Here is a 21,714-nt window from a genome sequence, read left to right as displayed (position 1 = left end):
TTGTAGGGTGATGTTATATAACCTAAAACCATCCTTGATAAATGGGCTATCCATAACAAAAATATTTTTTCAAATCGGACCAGTAGTTCCTGAGATTAGCGCGTAAACTACTACAATTTTTCATACGGTCATAACTTTTTACTGACAGCTTCTTTTTTTTTCGTCCCATACTGAAAGTTAATCTCTATTTAATGGACTATAAGCCAATATTGGCTCCGTGCACGATTACAGCGCCAACTAGCGTCCACAACTTTGTGGGCTCTGTCACATTGACATTTAGGTCGTATATTTGTGAAAAAATATCGAAATGAAAAAATAACAAATATTTTCAACTAATAAATTGTTGTGATACCACGATTTGGGTGGAAAAAAGGTTTTGAAATCATTTTGGTCATTCAAATCAAATGAGGTAAGTCCAAAAAGTGTGTTTAATTTTGATTGTGTCAGGGTTTGTTTACTTCATTTATAGTTGTAGTTTTACAGTAAAACAAAAAGAAAAAGCTACTTTAACGGTTTCATTATATAACAGTAAATATATTTAAATGTTTCTGTATCGCTAGTAATAAATTAAATATCGTTTTCAGATCGAAATGAGTATCGTTTTGAAGACCGGGTTTGTGAGAGTTACAATATCAAATTCCAACCACAAACCGTATTTAAAGGAAAGTTGTTGGTATTGGCTGGACAAGTCCGAGATGTAGAAGAATTAAGAACAAAACAAGGGCAGAGTTCAATAATTCACGCTCTCATCATAAGGCAAACATCTGTGCACAACAACTACTGTGACTCATTTTTGTACTACCACGTTGTATAGTTTAGTTATTTCCAAATTGTAAACGGCTATTAAAACAGCCCTATCGAAATACAGTCCACTCTTTTATTTAAGTTCCCAGTAGGACCCTTTTCATGCGATTAATTAATGATATTAAAATGTATTATGTAGAATCGCTTTGCCATTGACAGATACATCTGATGACAGAGCTAACATTATTTCTACTTTTGACCACCATGAGCGCTGCGATAGATTATGTCCCCCCCACCTAGTACTTCGCACCCAGCGAATAGAGCCCCGATTACGGTAACTTTTATAACGTCTACAATCCAGACGCGTTTCTGATTCTGCGATACGATTGGTCAAAACAGCTGACGTACGCTGTTGAACCACTCATTAGTGGTGGACATTTGGACCACTTTTGGTCATTGTCCTTTCTGAACGAAGCGAATCAGCTGTCAAATGTCCCACGTCAATGTCAAAATGACGTTAGTTATTTGCTTGACGTCTGACGTCGGCAGTGTTTTGTGATTTCCAATTTCTTTTTAGACAAAATGGATATCAACATGAGTTTAAAAGAAATCCAAAGCAAATTATTGCTATGGGAGGCTCCAGAGAACCCACTGGCACCGCTGACGGCGGATCAACGAGAGGCAATATTGGATTTGGAGTCCATAATCCTTGGTGTTTCCAATGAAACTGAAGAAGTTTGTATTTGATCAAAAACCTGGTTTATTTGGTTTAAAAGTCTAGTTAAATCGATAGAAACAATATCTGGGTTGATTTTATTACCCTTATCTACCATTTCATATGTATTCTAGGACAAATCAGCGGACGAATCCAATAAACAAACGGAAAATACTCCCATACCACCAGTGGACAAAACATTCGATTTCCTGGATTGGTATGAGAGTCTATGCGAGAAAACTATCAAGGCGGATGATTCTCCGTACGAGGCATACTACCGGCAATTGGAGGATAGGAGAAATGAATGTGTATCTTTGAATAATCAGGTAAAATAATAGACCAAAATTTTTTTCGATGTAATCAAAGATCCTGGCTTATTAATAGGTTCTCTTTTAGATTGGGGCTACAATGGCAGACCTGAACAAGTTATCAGAAGAATATGAGCTTGTTTCCAACAAAACCAATGCCTTACATTTGATGAGTGAGCAGTTGTTGGCTGACCAGAATAAACTTTCCAGTATAGGTAATTGTTTTTGAGTATTTTACTACTTTGGGAGAGTATTCTAAAGAATTATTTCCAATTTTATTAGACAATGCTTTGTCACAAACAACACCTTGAAGAGTGAACCTAAATAAAATTGTTCTAAAGATGGATGGATCTCTAATGAATTAAGACATGAAAGAGTCTTCATATTCTATTCATGAGGGTTTCAAACCTTTTATCATTAATTACATTCTTATTTCACCTTAAAAAAGTGGAATCTTTCCTATTTTAACGTTTTTACTTCTTATAGTGGCTCAAAACAATAATTTACTGTTGTCTGCATCAATATCATTTGCAGTATTAATTAGGTTTACTAATAATTATTTTTCAGGTGATGACATCAAGCAGAAGCTCCATTACTTCACTCAGGTGGAGCACTTATCTCAAAGACTCAACAGCACCACCATGTCAGTGAACAGTGAAGCATTCTTCATAGTGCTGGCCAAAATTGATGACTGCTTGGAATACATGAAGAGCCATGTAAGTCACAAATAAAAATTGGAAATATAGACTTTGGAAATAGTTTAACAGTCCTAGACAACAATTAATTTAAAACAGGGTTCGAAAGGATAATTAAGATGGATAATTAACGGTTGATAATAACATAACAATGCGCTCGTGAAAATGAACTGTATTCGAAGTTTTCGAACGTGTATTTCCCAGGGTTCGAGGATATATATCAAGGGATATATATCAAGATATATATCGGATATATATCCGATATACAGGGTGTTAGGTAAATGGGTATATGAGCCGACACTAGCCCATGTTAACATGGTCATATAAATGGTATGGTGAAGTCAGAAAATTGATATCTTCATTTTAATTATTTTAATTTTCATACAAATCGGATTTTATAAAATTTATTTTGTATTAGTTGGGATGAAAATTAAAAAAAATAAAATGATGATATCTAATTTCTGACTTCACCATACCATTTATATGACCATGTTAACATGGGCTAGTGCCGGCTCATATACCCATTTACCTAACACCCTGTATATCAAGCCGGTTTTGATGATATATATCAACTTTTAAAATTTGTTACTGTATTTGTACTTTTTGACATAAGATTTTTATTTTTTTAGTTGATTTTGCCGTATTTCAAAGATATTTTATGTTTTTGCTTTATTTGTCTGATTTTAAGTTTTAAAAACATTAAAAACATGTTTATGTAACACATATGCAATAGTATTCATGAATAATACAATAAAATAATACTATGGCTTTCATACAAAATTGATATATATCAAAGTTGATATATATCGGATATATATCATAAATATCCGATATTTTGATATTTATAATAAATATCGGATATTTTCGAACCCTGGTATTTCCGCACTTGCGTCTAATTAGTGGGCGTTAATCAACAAAGATAGTTATAAAACCTATCTATTTAGCTCCACAATAATCACTAGTTATTTAGCGTCAAAATATTTATCTATTTTGCAAACTTTATGCGACTAGCATGGACAACTTGACAAAAATCAGCAACCAAAAACATAAAACAACATACGCAATCAGAATTTCTTATGAAGCAATATGACAAATGTATCTTATGCGGTTGATAATTATCAGATAATTATCTGATAATTATCCGATAATTATTCTTATATTTAAAAAAGGACAAAAGGAAGACATAGGAAACTACAGGCCTATAAGTTTAATGTCAAATATCTACAAAGTATTTTCGAAAGTTATCCTGGGAAGGATAAGCAAGAAACTAGACGAAAATCAACCACGGGAGCAAGCTGGCTTTAGACAAAAATACTCAACCCTGGACCATATACACACAGTGAAACAAATAGTAGAAAAATACAATGAATACAATAAGAAACTGTACATGGCATTCATCGACTACACCAAGGCTTTTGACAGCATAAAACACACAGCTCTATGGGATAGCCTAGAACAGCAGGGAATCCCCATAAATTACATTAACATTATAAAGAACATCTACTCGAACTGTGAAGCAAGAATCCAACTAGAAACCTTGGGAAATAAATTCAAAATCGAGAAAGGAGTAAGACAGGGAGACCCTCTATCACCAAAATTGTTTTCGGCTGCCTTGGAAAGTATCTTCCGCAAACTAGACTGGAAAGAATACGGTCTCAACATTCAAGGTGTAAAACTGAACCACCTAAGATTTGCAGACGACATAGTCCTATTTGAAGAAAACCCGACGGACCTAAACAAAATGATTGTATCACTGCATGTTGAAAGTACGAAAGTGGGCCTATACATGAACATGTCTAAAACAAATCTACTAACAAATTCCGACCCAGTAGAAATAAAAATCGACAACCAACCGCTTGCATATGTGTCAGACTACATCTACTTAGGACAGTTAATATCGCACAAAAATCAAACCACTAAGGACATTGAACGAAGAATAGCAAACGGATGGAAGAAATTTTGGTCTCTGAAGGAAGTCCTGAAATCCAAAGAGCTAAGCATGCAAATAAAAAGGAAAGTCTTCAACACATGCATACTTCCTGTCATCACATATGGCTGCGAAACCTGGGCCCTCACCAAACACCACAGAGAAAAGTTGGAACGATGCCAGAGAGCCATGGAGAGAAGCCTAATAGGAATTAAGAAGCAGGACAGAGTGAGAAGTAGCACAATAAGAGAAAAAACCAAAGTTGTCGACATAATTACCCGAATAGACCAACAAAAATGGAGATGGGCAGGTCACATGATCCGGGACCCAGAAGAAAAATGGTGTAAAAGCGTCACTGACTGGTATCCCAGGGATGGAAAGAGAAGTAGAGGTCGGCAACAAACAAGATGGGAAGACGACCTAAAACTCACAGTTGGACACTATTGGAGAAGGGTAGCATGTGACAGGTCCCAATGGAAATCGTTGGAGGAGGCCTATGCCAAGAGGCAAACTGAGCTTCGGGATATCTTATAACACAGATCTTATTATTTAACATACTTTGTAACTATTATGTAACCAAGTTCAGAATAAAAAGGCTTATTATTATTATTATTTCTTTATTCATTTTTCTTTCTTATTTTTATTTTTTTCTTTTTATAATGTAATTATCAAAAAATAAAAATGCATTATAAAAACAAAAATCTTAAAAATAGTTAACCCGCTGGCAGCGGAGCAGGGCCCAAGCTACCGGTGGTCAGGGTCACAGGCTGAGGAACCTCCGGACAATGCGTGCCGTGCTGAGGATCACCGCCTTTTGAATCTGACCCTTGAGCCAACCATCTAGCGAGAGCTTCTTTAGATGTTGGTCGAAGCTCTTCGCTATTAGCCCGTTTGCCGAGACAACTATCGGGACAATGATCGTCGAGTCAACATCCCACATGGCGGTCACCTCGTGGGCCAAGTCAAGGTATTTGCTTTGTTTTTCCTTCTCGGCCTTCACGAGGTTTTTGTCATGCGGGATGGTGATGTCAACGAGCACTGCCCGACGTTGGGATCGGTCAACCACCACAATATCAGGTTTATTACAGACAATAGTCCTGTCTGTGATGATAGACCGATCCCAATAGAGCAATGCATGACCATTTTCAAGAACTGGCACCGGCTGGTACTGGTAATATGGCGACTCAGATTCAAGAAGGCCGTACTGAAGAGCAAGTTGCTGATGGATGATTCTGGCTACTAGGTTATGCCTGTGCAAATACTCACCGTTAGCAAGATGCGAACAACCAGAAATTATATGCCTGATTGACTCTTCGGGACGGTGGCATGCTCGACAAATGTCGACCGTACCGTCCTTCAAGATATATTTTCGGTAGTTGTTCGTCATCATTACCTCGTCAGCAATTGCACAAGCAAAACCCTCGATTTCCCCGAAGAGGTCACCGAAGCGTAGCCAGTTCACCGAGGCGAGGAGGTCCACATCGGGACCTGTTAGGGCCCGATAGAACCTCCCGTGCAGCTCCTTGCTCTTCCATACGTCCTTCCGATCCGCGACGCTCAGTACCTTTGGCTTACGCCAGTTCTCGTTCGCCAAGGAGAGCGGCGTGAGGCCTTTGTCAACTGCCACAACATCGCGATGCATTCCGCACTCATTTGTAAGGAAATAATCCCTGAGACTGCACACTTCACGGTTGTGGAGGTTCTTGGCATTTAGAAAGCCTCGACCTCCCCACTTCCGTGGAATGTAAAGTCTCATTACAGATGAGCGCGGATGTAACATGCGATGTTGTGTTAGCTGCTGACGTACCTTCCTATCCAGGGCGTCAAGCTCGGTCTGAGTCCATCTTAGTATGCCGAAGGAGTATATTAGTAGAGGCATCACCCAACCGTTGAAAGCTCTTGCTTTGTTGCCGCCAGACAAAAGGCTGTTAAGAACTTTTGTCAGTCGGCTACAAAAGCGTTCTTTCACCGATTTTTTTATGTCTTCTACCGATATACCTAACGATTCTGACATACCAAGATACTTATAGGTCTCAGTTTCGGAGAGAGATTTGAGTGTCATTGTCTCAGAAAGTTGTAAATTCGGAGAATTCACAACTTTTCCCCGCTCTACATGTAAGACCGCACACTTGTCTACACCGAACTCCATCCTGATGGCGTTGCTAAATACCTGTGTGGTTTTTAGCAACTTCACCAGGTCTTGTCGTTTTGGTGCGAACAACTTGAGATCATCCATGTAGAGCAGGTGACTAATGACCTCACCCCCTCTTCGAAGCCGATAACCAAGCCCTGAATCCTTTAACAGAGTGCTAAGAGGATTCAGTGCTAGGCAGAACCATAAGGGACTCAAACTGTCACCCTGGAAAATGCCTCGCTCAATCCTTATGAAGTTCAATGGATCAGGAGACCTCTCACCACCACCTGGCTGCCGAAGGACTGTAGTCCACTGCCCCATGCATGAGCGTAAAAAGGATCTCAGAGTTGCATCAACCTTATACAACTCTAAAATCCTCTCCAGCCATGAATGAGGCACCGAATCATAGGCCTTCTTATAGTCAATCCAGGCAGCAGAGAGAGCTTTCCTGCTCCGCCGAACTTGTTGGCCAATGGTCATGTCTATGAGGAGGAGCTCTTTAGTACCACGAGACCCAACCTTACATCCATTCTGAGCAGGGGCCAAAATATTGTTCGCGACAATATGTGTGTTAATTTTTGTGGTCAGAATAGATGTAAGGAGCTTGTAGATGGTAGGCAAGCATGTGATTGGTCTGTAATTTTTTGGGTCCATGGTACTACCAGATTTGTAGAGCAAGGTGGTGACACCGGTAGTCATGAAGGCTGGAAGGGACCCGAGCTCGAGGGCTTCTTGAAATTGTGTTGCTAAGCGGTCATGTGAGCATCGAATCCATTTAATCCAAAAGTTGTGCAATCCGTCCGGTCCAGGGCTCTTCCAGTTCTGGGCCGTACTGATTGCACTACTAACGTCTTCGAGGTCTATAACAATAGACCCCATAGATTCGATGGACTCACATTCACGCTCAATTACACGCATCCAATCACCCTCCGTATGTTCAACGGGCATCGACCAAATGCCACGCCAGAAATCAATCATGGTATTGACATCTGGCAGCTGCCCGTTGCTCACACGTTGATCAGATCCCTCCCATCTCCGGTACACCCTCCTCTGGTCACTTTGGAAGACGCGATTTTGCCAGTATCTGTTCACGCGTTCTTTATAGCGACGAATACGGTTTGCCCATGCATAGACTTTTTGCTTTAGGTAGTCAATGCGTTCTGTGACACATGCCATGTAGTCCTGAGGTAGAACGCCAGTCCCAGCAAAGGCTTGTGCCACAAAACGCATGACTCGAGGGCGATTATTGCCCCGTCTAAAACAAATTAGCTTTGCAATGAGAGTTCTGAATGCATTAATACGCCGCTCGATTCGTATTTGCCACGCAGGTGTCATCCCGGCAGGGCGCGCTGCTCTGTCCGAGTCCGAGAACTGGACACCAGCAACACGACAAACCGCAATGGCACCACAATATAGGATCGAGTGGGTATCAAATAAATTTGCGCTAGTCTGCATATACGGAATTAACAATGCATTCAGAGCTCCCATTAACGCCAAATTACGTCTATGAGTGGGCAAACGCGGTAGTCGAGGCCTTGAATCTGACGTGAACCGATACTGACCAATAGCGTCCTCCAAAGCCCTCCTCAATCGCTCACTCACCTGGTTACTTACACTACTCGGCAAATCCCCCTCATCAACATCAGAGGCTACCCCCGCCTCTTGTGGTGTCGATGGCGACACCGTAGGCGACGCCGGGGCAGGGGGCTCCGACATTAAGAGGGGGGTTGTCCGAGCAGGCATCGCCTCCAGGCGGAGTCGATCAAGTACAGACTGGTCCAACAGCCTGCACCGTTGAATAGCCCGCACTTGATCCGATAATCGTTGGGCAGAAACGGTGATGGTCGGCTCAAGGTTCTGAAACAAAGGTAGGATCCGATCACGATACGCAGTCAGGACGGTTCCCCCTTCTGTAGCCCCATAATAGGCGCGCATGCAGTTCTCATTCATGGTTTGAGTCCATCGCATGCGGCGCACTACACCACCGGTAGCGGGGGCCGTGCTATTATTATTATCCGATAATTATCATGAAGCGTAATTAACTTGATAATTTCGAACCCTGATTTAAAATAACTTGTTTACACAATCCTTCCTTGTTGAATCACCAAACTGAGATGTGCTTACATTTTTTAGCAAAACTTTGGTAGCAATTATTCTGGGTAATTCAATTTCAATGGCTTGTCATTTTAAAAGTTCAAATTAAAATTTAAACTTTCTTCAAATGTATGATGTTGATTAGGTATTTTTAATGTATTTCAGAGTACATTCAAAGAAGCACACACATACCTTGTAAAATATAGGCACCTGCAAAGCCGAGCCATCTCTCTCATCCGTTCCTATGTGAATCATGTTCTGAACCACGCCACAGAGCAAGTATTGGCTCCGAACGATGAAGACTCGACGGAGCAGGAGTCTATGGACACTGCGTATGCTGTGTACTTCGGCAAGTTTCAGGCAGCGGCGCCTAAATTGAGAATGGTGATAAGTGAGATTGAATCAAGGGCAGAGACTAATGCGGAGTGAGTAGAAAAAACTATATTTTTGTGATAGTGAGCCCTTTATTGTCACAAGAGCATGCTACCACGCTCTTGGCTTAATGAGGAGGTTGGCAACATTATAGGAGAGCCAAATAAAATGAAATGTTATATTTATTTGCTTCAATCTTGAGTAATACAGTAGTGTTCTCAAAATAGTGAAATAGTCTCAAAAGTGTCAAATGTGTAAAGATTTTTGATTTTTATCTGACTTTCAACAAAAGGAGGTTCTCAATTCGGTATTTTTTAGAGTTTAATTATGAAAAAAGGGACTCAAGAAAACTTTACATAGAGTCGCAGTTTGCCGACCCCTGATCAACTAAATTTAAAAAATATCTCGATGAACAACACAGTCATGACCTGGTAGTATCCTTCAAATACTTTCTTGTATAACAGAGGTGGAATTGTGTAAAGCAATCGTAATCATTTGACAGTTCATAACGTACGATAAAGTCAGTTAAACAAAGCGTTTGACAGAATAATCGTACGTTATGAACTGTCAAATGATTACGATTGCTTTACACAATTCCACTTCTGATCAGTGTCGTTCTCTCTTCCAGCTACGCATCGCTCCTCTCAGACATTAAACGCGAGTACGCTACGCGCCGAGCTCGCGTCGCCGGCGCGCCCACCGCTGCCGCGCTTAGCGCAGCCGCCGCGAAGCACCAGCGCGATCATTGTACATTAGCGCGCGCCGCGTGTTCGTTACTCGCGCACGCGTGTAGAGACGAATGCGCGCTGTACTCGCATCTGTTTGCGAAAGTTTCGCCGGAGCTTGAGTAAGTAATTTAAACCTTAATGTCCGTTAGTTTAGGCTCTAGTGCCCGCTACTTTAGTCACCGTCGCCGGCGCTGCCTACCGATGCTGCGCTTAGTGCAACCGCGAAGCACCAGCGCGATCACTGCACGTTAGCACGAGCCGCGTGTTCGTTACTCGCGCACGCGTGTAGAGACGAATGCGCGTTGTACTCGCATTTGTTTGCGAAAGTTTCGCCGGAGCTCGAGTAAGTATTTAGGCACTAGCTGTAGTAGTATAGATAGGTACTAGTGTCCACTACTTTAAGCACCAGTATCTAAGTAGTTTAGGCAGTAGCGTCCACCGCCGTTGCGCTTAGTGCGGCCGCCGCGAAGCACCAGCGCGATCACTGCACATTAGCGCGCGCCGCGTGTTCGTTACTCGCGCACGCGTGTAGAGACGAATGCGCGCTGTACTCGCATCTGTTTGCGAAAGTGTCGCCGGAGCTCGAGTGAGTACTTTAGACTAAAGCCTGGTCCGTGAGCACGTAGAATTTTGTCCAATGACCCCAAGCTACCCATCCTTATCGCTCGCGTGTAATTATATTGCTGTCGCGACTGTGTGACGGGCGCCCGCAGTGAGTGTGCGAGCGCGACAAAATTCTACGTGCTCACGGACCAGGCTTTAGTTTTAGCAGTAATATAGATAGGTACCAGTCTTCACTACTTTAGGCACCAGTGTCTAATGCCGGTTTTCACCATCAATCCCTAATTTCTAAGTGACCCCTATGACAACAAAATTCTTGTTAAATGTTACTATAGGGGTCACTTAAAAATTAGGAATTGATGGTGAAAACACGCATAAGTAGTTTAGGCAGTAGCGCCCACCGCTGCTGAGCTTAGTGCGGCCGCCGCGAAGCATCAGCGCGATCACTGTACATTAGCGCGCGCCGCGTGTTCGTTACTCGCGCACGCGTGTAGAGACGAATGTGCGTTGTACTCGCGCATTTGTTTGCAAAAGTGTCGCCGGAACTCGAGTGAGTATTAAGACACTAGTTGTAGTAGTATAGGTAGGTACCAGTGCCCATTACTTTTAGGCACCAGTGTCTAAGTAGTTTAGGCGGTAGTCCCCACCGCCTCAGCCGCCGCGAAGCATCAACGCGATCATTGTATCGCTGCTCGCGCATGCGTGCCGAGACGAGAGTAGTTTAGGCACAGTGTCCATTGGCTTTAGATGTGTGGAATAGCAACAAAAATTATTGTTTTAGTAGTATAGATAGGTCCACTACTTTAGGCACCAGTGTCTAAGTAGTTTAGGTAGTAGTCCCCACCGTCTCAGTCGCTGAGACGAGAGTAGTTTAGGCACAGTATCCACTGGCTTTAGGCATTAGTGTCTATTTACTTTAGGCACTTCAAGCTCTGGATTCAACTACTTTAGGTACTATACTAGTGACCACAGTTTTATGCTGCAGCGGCGCGTTTATTGCCATACGCGTTTATGGCTACGTAGGTCAAAATCAAACCTAAAGCTGCCACCCTTGGGTGTGGAGCGAGGTGTCGGAGCGGTGAGCGACATAAAAATCCACCAATAGAATTGCATAAAATCGTCGCTGTTCTTCAGTGGACAGGGACTTGCAAACTATTTAAAAATACATACAAAACCAGTTCTATCATTATCTGTAGTATAATAAATTAGATTTATTTAGATATGTGTCCCTCGCTCTTGCAGGGAATACCTGCAGTCTCTTTGCAACGGTCTTTACGAGACGCTGCGGCCGCATATCATCCACATCGTCCACCTGGAGACTCTGGCGGAGCTGTGCGTGATCCTGCGCGTCGAGATCATCGAGGAGCAGGTCAATAACGACCGTGAGTTAAAGTTCTATTTGATTTTAAAATTCGTTTAACTTTTTTCATCTTGGTTTATAGTCTGTATCTGCGCACTTCATGGAAAGTTAAGATCAGGTCGAAGGTAAAAGCGAGTTTTAACTCCTCAGTCAGAAGAATGGGCTATCTTATATTCTACAGCCAAAACAAACATGCTAAGCCCTTCCTTATAAACGTTTTTAGTTTGTTTTGAAAAGCTACCCAACTGTATAGGATAGCTCAGAGATTGTCTTAGGTCAAAATCTTCATATTTTGCTTTTAGTACTGTAACGGTTAGCGTTACCGCTGACCTTTATCTTAGATCTAAATTCTAATTTAATTACTATTATCTACCTACATAAATATACTTAAATAATAAAATATCTAAATCTACGTAAATTACCTAACTAAATAACTTAATTAAATAATTCATATTGTTCTACACTAATAAAATAATAAATCTACAAGCAAACCCGCGCGAAACAAGTCGTTCGAGATTTCTTTTGTTCTCTGTCGAGCGGGCGGACTGTTTTTTATGTATGCGCAAGCGACGCGCCTACGGCCGCAATGGCCGCAATGCTCCCGCCGCGTCTCCTAGTCCGAGCCAGAGCGTTATTGAGCACGGACGTATCGCTGTCCGTCACCGCCGGACCCGCGATGTACGTAACCTTATAAAACTACAAATATGTAATCGCGTATTGGTGAACCCCGCTACCGGGTGAGTGTTGCAAAAGTATTTTTAATGCCTAGATTTTATACTTGTCCTAAATGTAAGTACCTAACCGCCATTTTGTTCTTCAGGTGTGCAATCCATGTGCTCAGTGTATCTGGACGATGTCATTTCGTAATTTTAACTGTTGCTACAATTGTTACTCGTAATATTTTACATCTTATTACATAATAAAATATTAAATGAATCGATTTTACGAAATGACATCGACACGTCATGACCTTACATGACCTTGGTCGTACTGTAACGACACTCATTCCAAATTCTATTTAATTTGCTAAATTGAACTATTCTAATCTTATCTTATTCTACTTGTTCTAATTATTCTAAATTATTGCCTACCTATATTGTTCTATAAATTAATTGCCTACATAGATGATATGCTAAATTATTTTCTACCTACATAATTTGATATTTTTGCCTACTTCACTTTGCAATCACATTCACTGCACCTATTGTAATTCTGTTTGACTGCCACATCATTACATCACCATTTATTACCAAAAATCATTCCATCTGCTTCGCTAGTATTTTGATGTCGCAGTCAAACGGACAAAAGCTAGCAACTGCTTTAGTGTCCGCTTTGATTCGCAGGGTTCACGTTCACCTTCATCTTCACCTTCACTACAACTACCTGCCATGCATGGCCAGCGGCTCTTCAACCCGGCAGAGCTGCCTGCCGTGTCGGACGGCCCGTGCGCACACTCTAAGTGGCCCTACACCACAGTGCGTACGGCCCTAGCCGTCTGGCGCGTCGACGACTCTGCGGGCCTACCAACTCGAAGAACCAAACCACATAACCATCAATGCTAGCGAGGACAGTGGTTTGAATATACTACCACCGGTGACGAATCTCGTGCGATACGATAGTTTGCTCGTAACTCACACCCTTAAGGTCTCTTGCTCTAAATTGTAATAAATGACTTGTTAACTTAAATCTATCTTTTATTTATCTAACTTAACTCTAAATTCTATTATGTCACTTGGCCCTAAAGCCTCTAACCGTGACAGTACGTAAATTAAAGAGGGTGGTGTTTCTGCAGAGGAGACTAAGGCCTGGTTCAGACACCCGCGATAACATCTCGGTTTCTGGGTGGTTCTCATTGGCGGTGCACTGAGGCGATAATCGTCAGTTAAGGTTTGTTTCCAATATTGCCAATATACGAGAACTACCCAGCAATCTCGCATTTATATCTGTGTCTGAACCAGGCCTAAATGACTAGTGTGCTTAACTGAGTTTACATCAAATGTATTCGATATCAAGTGCGTCAAAATAATCTATGAAGATTTAGTTCTTGAAAGTATTCGCTAGGAACGCTGTACAATCTGTCCTACATTTTTTTTCCTTTTCTATTCTGCTACTTGGCAATCTGTTTCCGTGAAACAATAATCTAATCATCTGTCTGATTCCAATCCGGCAATTTTCTTACCAAGTAGCGAACACGTTTGATGGAAAGTCACACTAAGCCCCCTGATGACGATAATGACGGTGAATGAAAAGCAATTGTTTTGTGTTTTCCCAGCGAGCCTGAGCGCGCTAGGTGCGACTGCGCGCGCGCTCCTCCAAGACGCGCAAGAGAGACTAGTGTTCCGCGCGCACGTGCATTTGCGCGCCGACGTGCTGCACTACCGGCCCGCGCCCGGCGACCTCGCCTACCCCGACAAGCTGGAGATGATGGAGGTAAGATGGAAAAGAGGAAGCTCCTCTCGTTATGTGTTTCTTTCTTGCAAGGTACCGTTTCTCTCCTGAAGCACATGTTTCTCTCGGAAAACTCTCGGGCTCTTGAAGCACATGTGTTCCTCTCCTGCAGCACATTTTTCTCAGTTTCTCTCCTGAAGCACATGTGTGTTCATCTTTTGCGTCATAGCTAAAGTGTTCCACTCTTGCAGCACAATAACCTGTTCGTTTTTATGTTTTTACCTGCTGTGAATGTTCGTTCGTTCGTTCGTTTCAGCCAAATGACGTCCACTGCTGGACAAAGGCCTCCTCCAAGGTTTTCCACAATGCACGGTCCTGCGCTGCCCGCATCCAGGCTCTTCCCGCGACCTTTACGAGATCGTCGGTCCTGTGTCGTCGTCGGCTGTGAATGTAAAACCCTTTATTTTTTAGACCGATGAACGAATACTTCCATGAATTTCTCAATAGATAATACATACAGGTATCTTATGTGATAAACTGTAAATGAGACCTGTTTTGAGGCAAATAAATACTTTCTTTCTTTCTTTCTTTTAATAACATGATCTATTGATTTGTGTTTCCAGCAAATCGCGCTCTCGATCCAAGAGCAGAGCCTCAAACGGAGCGATTCCCGCAATTCCATGGTGTCAGACATCTCGGCGACATCTCAAGAAGTGGCTAACATCAACGTGGAAGCTCAAAGAAGGCCGCAGGCGTCGCCGGCCGATCTCCATGGCATGTGGTACCCGGGTGTTAGGAGGACGCTTGCAGCTCTATCCAGGCTGTACAGGTGATTATTTCTAAAGCCCGGTCTGTGAGCACGTAGAATTTTGTCCAATGACCCCAAGCTACCCATCCTTATCGCTCGCGCGTTATTATATTGCTGTCGCGACTGTGCGACGGGCGCCCGCAGTGGGTGTGCGAACGCGACAGCAACATAATTACGCGCGAGCGATAAGGATGGGTAGCTTGGGGTCATTGGACAAAATTCTACGTGCTCGCGGACCAGACTAGTAATTCTGCTCACGTTATGGTGTAAAAACAAATCGTCGCCTTTTAAGACCGCCTGTGTAGCCAGCTCCTTGATTATTGGGAAGGGAGAAGCAGCCCTTATTAAAGGCGATTACTTAATGAAGTTTTCACCAAATGGCTACGTCGCATTTCTGAGTTATTTGAATGGTTCACTGTGTACTCGTGGCTCACTGTTGGACATCCTAACCTAAAGGTGAGAATAGACTCTAAAGCATTTCTATGTAATGTAACGTTGTCACTGGCCAGGCGTCGCCGGCTGATCTCCATGGAATGTGGTACCCGGGCGTTAGGAGGACGCTTGCAGCTCTATCCAGGCTGTACATGTGATTATTTTAGCTAATTGTAACGACCCTATCCTTTCAAGGTACATTTAAACAGACTACCTACCTACGGAAGCCGAAAATCATACCACTACTTTTTGTCTGCGTAGGAGAACCAAAGTAACAACATAGCTCGCAGAATGAGGGCTATCGTTTTAGCGCTCACCAGTTGGCGCCACTGTAGAGTAAGGTCCTGTCACTTGCTAGTCGCGAAGACAGGTGGCGCCAACTTGTGAGCGCTAAAGTGGTAGGAGGACTATCGCATTTGCCCTCATCAAGATGGCGCCAACTGTTAAGTATAAAAACGATAGCCCTCATTGCCAAACTTAAGTTGCAGTAGTCGGGGAATAGCTATAGAAGTTCTATTCTATTGAGACCATGGATCTAGTCAAAGTGACAACGATGTAGTCCCGTGGGAAACACCTGGATGCAGGCAGCGCGGGACCGGTCGTTATAAATAGCCATGGAGGACTTTTTCCAGCAGTGGACGTTCTTTGATACGAACTTTTTGTCAAAAACCGTGTGTGTAATTGACCTCAAAGAAAATCGGTCATATTTATTCAGGCTCTTATTTATTTCAGCAAATATAATTTACAAGATATAGCTTGATATCGTTACTAATATTTTTTTTGTTTTTACAGGTGCTTAGAAAAGAAAGTGTTCCAAGGTCTTGCCCAAGAAGCGATCTCGCTCTGCGTCCAAAGCATAGACAGTGCGGCCAAGCAAATATCAGCCACACAAACCAACATCGACGGGCAGTTATTCCAAATCAAGCATTTACTTATTTTAAGAGAACAGATCGCGCCATTCCAAGTAGATTTTATAGTGAAAGAGACTACTCTAGACTTCAGTAACGTGAAAAATGCAGCGTATGGATTGATAAAGAAGCCGCGTCAGATATTTTCTCTGAACAGCAACAATGCTTTGTTAGAGTTCCTTCTGGAAGGAACGCCGATGGTGAGAGAACATTTGCTGGATTCGAGGAAGGAGGTGGATAGACAGTTGAAGGCGTGTTGTGAAACGTTTATAAAGGAAGCCACGGAATTGCTGGCGGGGCCGATGATTAGCTTCATAGAAAAGGTTTGTTATTACTAAAATTTTTCGCTAGCTATTTTATGACAGGTTAAAAATATATTCAGTAGATTTTTATGCCGTCAAAATTAAAATTATGACTTCGTCCACATCCAAGTTACTATTTAAAACTTTAGGAGATAAATGGTAACATTTCATAAGGTTTATGTATAACAAAAGTAAACATTGAAAGGCTTTGCATGTTTTCAGACAAATACCATTATCTTTGTTATGATAATTATGTCGTTCGGTAACCTTTTAAAAAACCTCAGTGTCTAAGAGAAAGTTTGTGACTTAAGGTCCTATGTCCCCTAGATGGGGCAGAGGGCGTCCACAACAGTCCTCCATCGCATTCGGTCTTGAGCTTCGCGTTTATTCTCGCTCCAGGTCTTGCCGATTTTCTTCGCCTCGTCTGCTGCAGTACGCCGCCAAAGAGAAAGTTTGTAAATGAAAGAAAATAATTATTTTGTCTATCTATCCCACTTTCCAGGCCCAAGCCTTCACACCTATAGAGCAGCTGAAGTCCCAACCGTGGGCGACTCCCGAGGAGACAGCAGTGTGCGTGAAGGAAGCTCAGAAGAGGATCAAGGCCCACCTGGCTCCCCTGCAGAGGTCCATGCAGCTGTATCTGGCCAATAAGGAGACGGAATTTATACTGTTCAGGCCTATCAGGGTATGACTTTACTTTTTGAAATCTGTAGTTTTTCTTTAACTCTGACTGCATTTATGTTTCTAGAAATTTTATGAAAACGAATACTGGTGCGGCAAACGCGTCACAGTGATGCCACTGCAGTTTTTTCACGCTAAAGGCACTTTAAAAATGATCTTGTGCATTTATAGTTTTAAATTCAGTTTTATTATCCTACTTACTAGCTACCTGTTTCTCTTTTATCACATTCATAATATTTCAAATTATTGTGCAACATGGTCGACATTATCCAGCTAAACTATTCTATGCCACATTTAGTAGTACCACAGAATAATAATAAGTACTACCAGTAGTACTGATTACACTATACCTATAAGATACCATAATTGTTATTATATTTTTATATTTGCTTACCCAAAGTATCTCTGAAATGTCTACCTTCCAGAACAACGTAGTCGGTTACTTCGTCCAAATCGAGCAACTACTCCAAAGCGCCGGCTATTCCTACGAGGACCTGCTCATAGTAGCGTGCCCCACACCAGAACAAGTATCAGTCTTCATTTCCTCCGCTAGCCTGGTCAGTCGCGGCGAACCGGTCGCGCCTTACGGCAAGAAGAGACGCACTTCTGCTGTGAGAAAGCCGAGCGTCACGCGCGTGCCTGAGACAGAAGTCGCTGAAAGTGCTGTTGCTAGTGTATGATTTGTTTTAACGCACTTCCATTCCGTTATCATTTGGTGCAACCCTCACTCAGAGATTAGACTACATATTGAAATTCAGCCAATAAGAAAGGAAGATTATTTACCAATACAGGTGTCCTGAACACAGGAACACAGCATCATCAACAATGTAAACCACATAATTCTATTCCAAAAATCACAGGCCTTATGTTTGTGTTTGAATCAATTTTATAAGTATGTAATTTTAGGGAAGAATATTTATTTAGTTTCATTAAGAGTAGGCGCACACCGTTGATTTTTAGTTGGCCGATAGTTGTGCCCGATTTTAAATTGTATGAAGAATCGGCCAACTCGAATCGGCGTAATGTGCGCACTCCCATACATGCCCATACTGATCAACTGCCCGACTAAACTATCGGCCGACGAAAAATCAACGGTGTGCGCCTACTCTAACATATTATTTTCCTTTTAGTGAGGACAACTCAATACAGAATGATAAAATTATTGTTTTAAATGCACTCATGGTGCTTATGTAAATATTAAGTTAAGGATGAATGTATTCGCTGGGTGCGAAGTACTAGGTGGGGGGGACATAATCTATCGCAGCGCTCATGGTGGTCAAAAGTAGAAATAATGTAAGCTCTGTCATCAGATGTATCTGTCAATGGCAAAGCGATTCTACATAATACATTTTAATATCATTAATTAATCGCATGAAAAGGGTCCTACTGGGAACTTAAATAAAAGAGTGGACTGTATTTCGATAGGGCTGTTTTAATAGCCGTTTACAATTTGGAAATAACTAAACTATACAACGTGGTAGTACAAAAATGAGTCACAGTAGTTGTTGTGCACAGATGTTTGTTTGATGTTTGTTTTATGATGAGAGCGTGAAATATTGAACTCTGCCCTTGTTTTGTTCTTAATTCTTCTACATCTCGGACTTGTCCAGCCAATACCAACAACTTTCCTTTAAATACGGTTTGTGGTTGGAATTTGATATTGTAACTCTCACAAACCCGGTCTTCAAAACGATACTCATTTCGATCTGAAAACGATATTTAATTTATTACTAGCGATACAGAAACATTTAAATATATTTACTGCTATATAATGAAACCGTTAAAGTAGCTTTTTCTTTTTGTTTTACTGTAAAACTACAACTATAAATGAAGTAAACAAACCCTGACACAATCAAAATTAAACACACTTTTTGGACTTACCTCATTTGATTTGAATGACCAAAATGATTTCAAAACCTTTTTTCCACCCAAATCGTGGTATCACAACAATTTATTAGTTGAAAATATTTGTTATTTTTTCATTTCGATATTTTTTCACAAATATACGACCTAAATGTCAATGTGACAGAACCCACAAAGTTGTGGACGCTAGTTGGCGCTGTAATCGTGCACGGAGCCAATAATCTAATAATGTAATTTAGTAAATAAAAGAAATATTTATTGCAACAACTAAAATATCTTTCATTATGTAAACAATATTATTTTACTGATAAATATCCATACAGGTTTTGGCATACAAAATAATAAAGACATTTAAAAAAATTCTAAGGTTTATTTATGTACACATTTTCAATCACTTGAATAAATACACATCCACGAAACACCAAAAACATTGTGTTTTATATCAATAAAACTACAGAAATTGGTTGAGTTGTTTAATGTTTCGATCTTAACTGATTTAAATATTGTTTCTAAAAGTAGACTATTAAATTATTTAAGCCCTAAGCCAGTACATTCCAGCGCGGAGTCGTGTGTAGTCTGGGAGACCTTCAGTGGGTCCGACTGCAGCGACAGCTGGACAACGATCGTACAAGTATTTGTAGCAAACATCACGGACATTCTGGGCAGTGACACTGCTGATGCGAGCATCAAGCTCATGAATTGGGATACGGCGGTTGTAGCACAGCATTTGGCGACCGATGTCTTCGCAGATGGGTGTGGTGCCATCGAGCTGCAGGAGCATGTTGGTCTTCAATAGGTTCTTTGCGCGCTCAACCTCACCCTCAGTGACTGACGTACAAAGCTTCATCCATTCCTTCTGAATGTTGTAGACCATGTCTTCAATCTGCAAAGGCTCTGACACAAAGTAGATTCCCCAAAGTCCAGTATCCTTGTAGCAGGTGTTGAATGACTGGAAGCTGTGGCAGAGGTTCTCAATGGCCGAGGCGCGGGCGAGGTAGGAAGCGTTGTTGCCACCACCACCCTGAGAGCGGTCCCAGGCACCGACTAGAGTGTTGGCTACCATCAGAGGAATGTTGTCAGCGTCAGTCCAGCCGGCACCTTCAACGGCGATGGCGATGTGCGCCAGAGGCATGGAGTCATCACGGACACGGATTTCAGAGCCAGTGTAACGGCACGGCGCAAGGTCGGGGATGTCCATGGCAGTGTTCTTGAGACTACTGAAGTGCTTGTTAGCCAGGTCTACAAGCTTCTGGTGTTCAACACCACCGGCTCCAGACAGCACAATGCGGGCGGGCTGGTAGTGAGTCTTGATGTAGGTCTGAAGGTCAGCTTTGGAGATTTTCTTAATGTTCTTGGTGGGTCCAAGGATGGTCTGGCCGAGTGGGGTGCCTTGGAAAGCGGTCGCGTGCAGGTGGTCAAACACAACCTCTTGAAGGTTGCTCTCGACGTCCTGCATTTCGCGGAGGATCACACCTCGTTCTCGTTCGATTTCGGGTTCAGCGAGTGACGAGTTCTGGATGATGTCTGCAAGGATTTCGACGGCGGCTGGGACGTCGTTGGCGAGGCACTTGGCGTAGAAGACGGTCTGCTCCCGGGATGTGTACGCGTTAAGATGGGCTCCCATGTTTTCGACGAGAAGTTCTAGGTCGGTTTGGGACCTTTTACTCGTGCCTTTGAAAGCCATGTGTTCGAGGAAATGCGCAACACCATTGTTCTTGGCGGTTTCGTACCTCGAGCCAGCGTCGATCCAGAGGCCGACTGTAGCTGTGGCGGCGCCGGAGTCTTCGGAGGCAACGCGGATACCATTATCGAGGACTGTCAGCCTTGTCGGTGGTACGTTGACCAGTGCCTGCTTGTATCCGACGGCCGTCGCTAAGCATCTTACCTGATTGCCCTGTTTTGAGACTAATCTCAAAGTAGTTGCTACTTTCAGCATTTTGTATTGATCCTTGCACCACTTAATGTAAAATTTTACTCGCTGTTTTACGTAATATTACGGGCAATAGAGACTCGAGCTGTCAAAAATGGTAGAAAAGTATTTTTTTTTGACAGAAAAATCCTTGCCAGTATACTAGCTATAAAAAAAATAAGTTATAAAACTTTGTTATTTAAAACAACTTTATTTGATTCTAAAACAAATTCTACGTTTTAAGGAATACAAGGCTCACCTAGAAAATTGACCGCTTCATAATTTATTAATTTGTTTGCAGTTGCTTCAGTCTTATATTACTGCGATTAATAAATGCAAGAATCTATTATTGTCTCTTGTATTTTCATTATTGCAACACCAACACAAATTGTCACACGTCAAATTTATGTCCGAATAACTCTTAAAGCTAATTTTGCTTAAAGAAAAAACAACAATTAAAATTTTATATAAAATAATGAACAATTGAAATGCCTTGCTTTGTTTAATTTACTGCGAATTTTAGGTTATTCCAACGATTATCTAAATTTATTTAAATTAATCGATTCGGACTGCTCTGCGAATTATTATCTGTTACTCTTGCGTCATCCTGTAACGTTTCGTTCTACATGTATTCAAAAATATTTTTTTCTTTATTTAGGCAATTTTTCATTTAAATCAAAGTAATAGTACTAGTGATAAAGACATTAAAAAATTTATTGATATAGTATAAGATTTTCGTTTAAATTGTACAAATAAAGCTTTGTATATTTTTATGTGGATAATAT

At 41.8% G+C, this 21,714-nt stretch overlaps 2 protein-coding genes across 2 annotated transcripts; one reads left to right on the top strand and one right to left on the bottom strand.

The window, feature by feature from the left end:
• Nucleotides 1-1,280: 1,280 nt before the first annotated feature.
• Nucleotides 1,281-18,375, top strand: LOC135084619 (conserved oligomeric Golgi complex subunit 3). Its single transcript, XM_063979424.1, has 12 exons — nt 1,281-1,479; nt 1,594-1,785; nt 1,856-1,982; nt 2,335-2,483; nt 8,783-9,042; nt 9,618-9,836; nt 11,521-11,660; nt 13,911-14,068; nt 14,650-14,855; nt 16,059-16,497; nt 16,979-17,161; nt 17,583-18,375. The coding sequence occupies exons 1-12, from the start codon at nt 1,327-1,329 to the stop codon at nt 17,835-17,837; spliced, it is 2,481 nt and encodes an 826-aa protein (XP_063835494.1). The 5' UTR covers nt 1,281-1,326; the 3' UTR covers nt 17,838-18,375.
• Nucleotides 18,376-19,370: 995 nt separating this feature from the next.
• LOC135084522 (mitochondrial-processing peptidase subunit beta) lies at nt 19,371-21,060 on the bottom strand. The gene has a single exon (XM_063979321.1). It carries the CDS (start codon nt 20,954-20,956, stop codon nt 19,553-19,555), a length of 1,404 nt encoding a protein of 467 aa, XP_063835391.1. The 5' UTR covers nt 20,957-21,060; the 3' UTR covers nt 19,371-19,552.
• Nucleotides 21,061-21,714: the final 654 nt, after the last annotated feature.

Source organism: Ostrinia nubilalis, chromosome 1 (assembly GCF_963855985.1).
Source record: "Ostrinia nubilalis chromosome 1, ilOstNubi1.1, whole genome shotgun sequence".
In the NCBI taxonomy this organism is placed as follows: domain Eukaryota; kingdom Metazoa; phylum Arthropoda; class Insecta; order Lepidoptera; family Crambidae; genus Ostrinia; species Ostrinia nubilalis.
The sequence above is the reverse complement of the archived record's forward strand: the minus strand, read 5'-3'. Positions and strand labels throughout refer to the sequence as shown.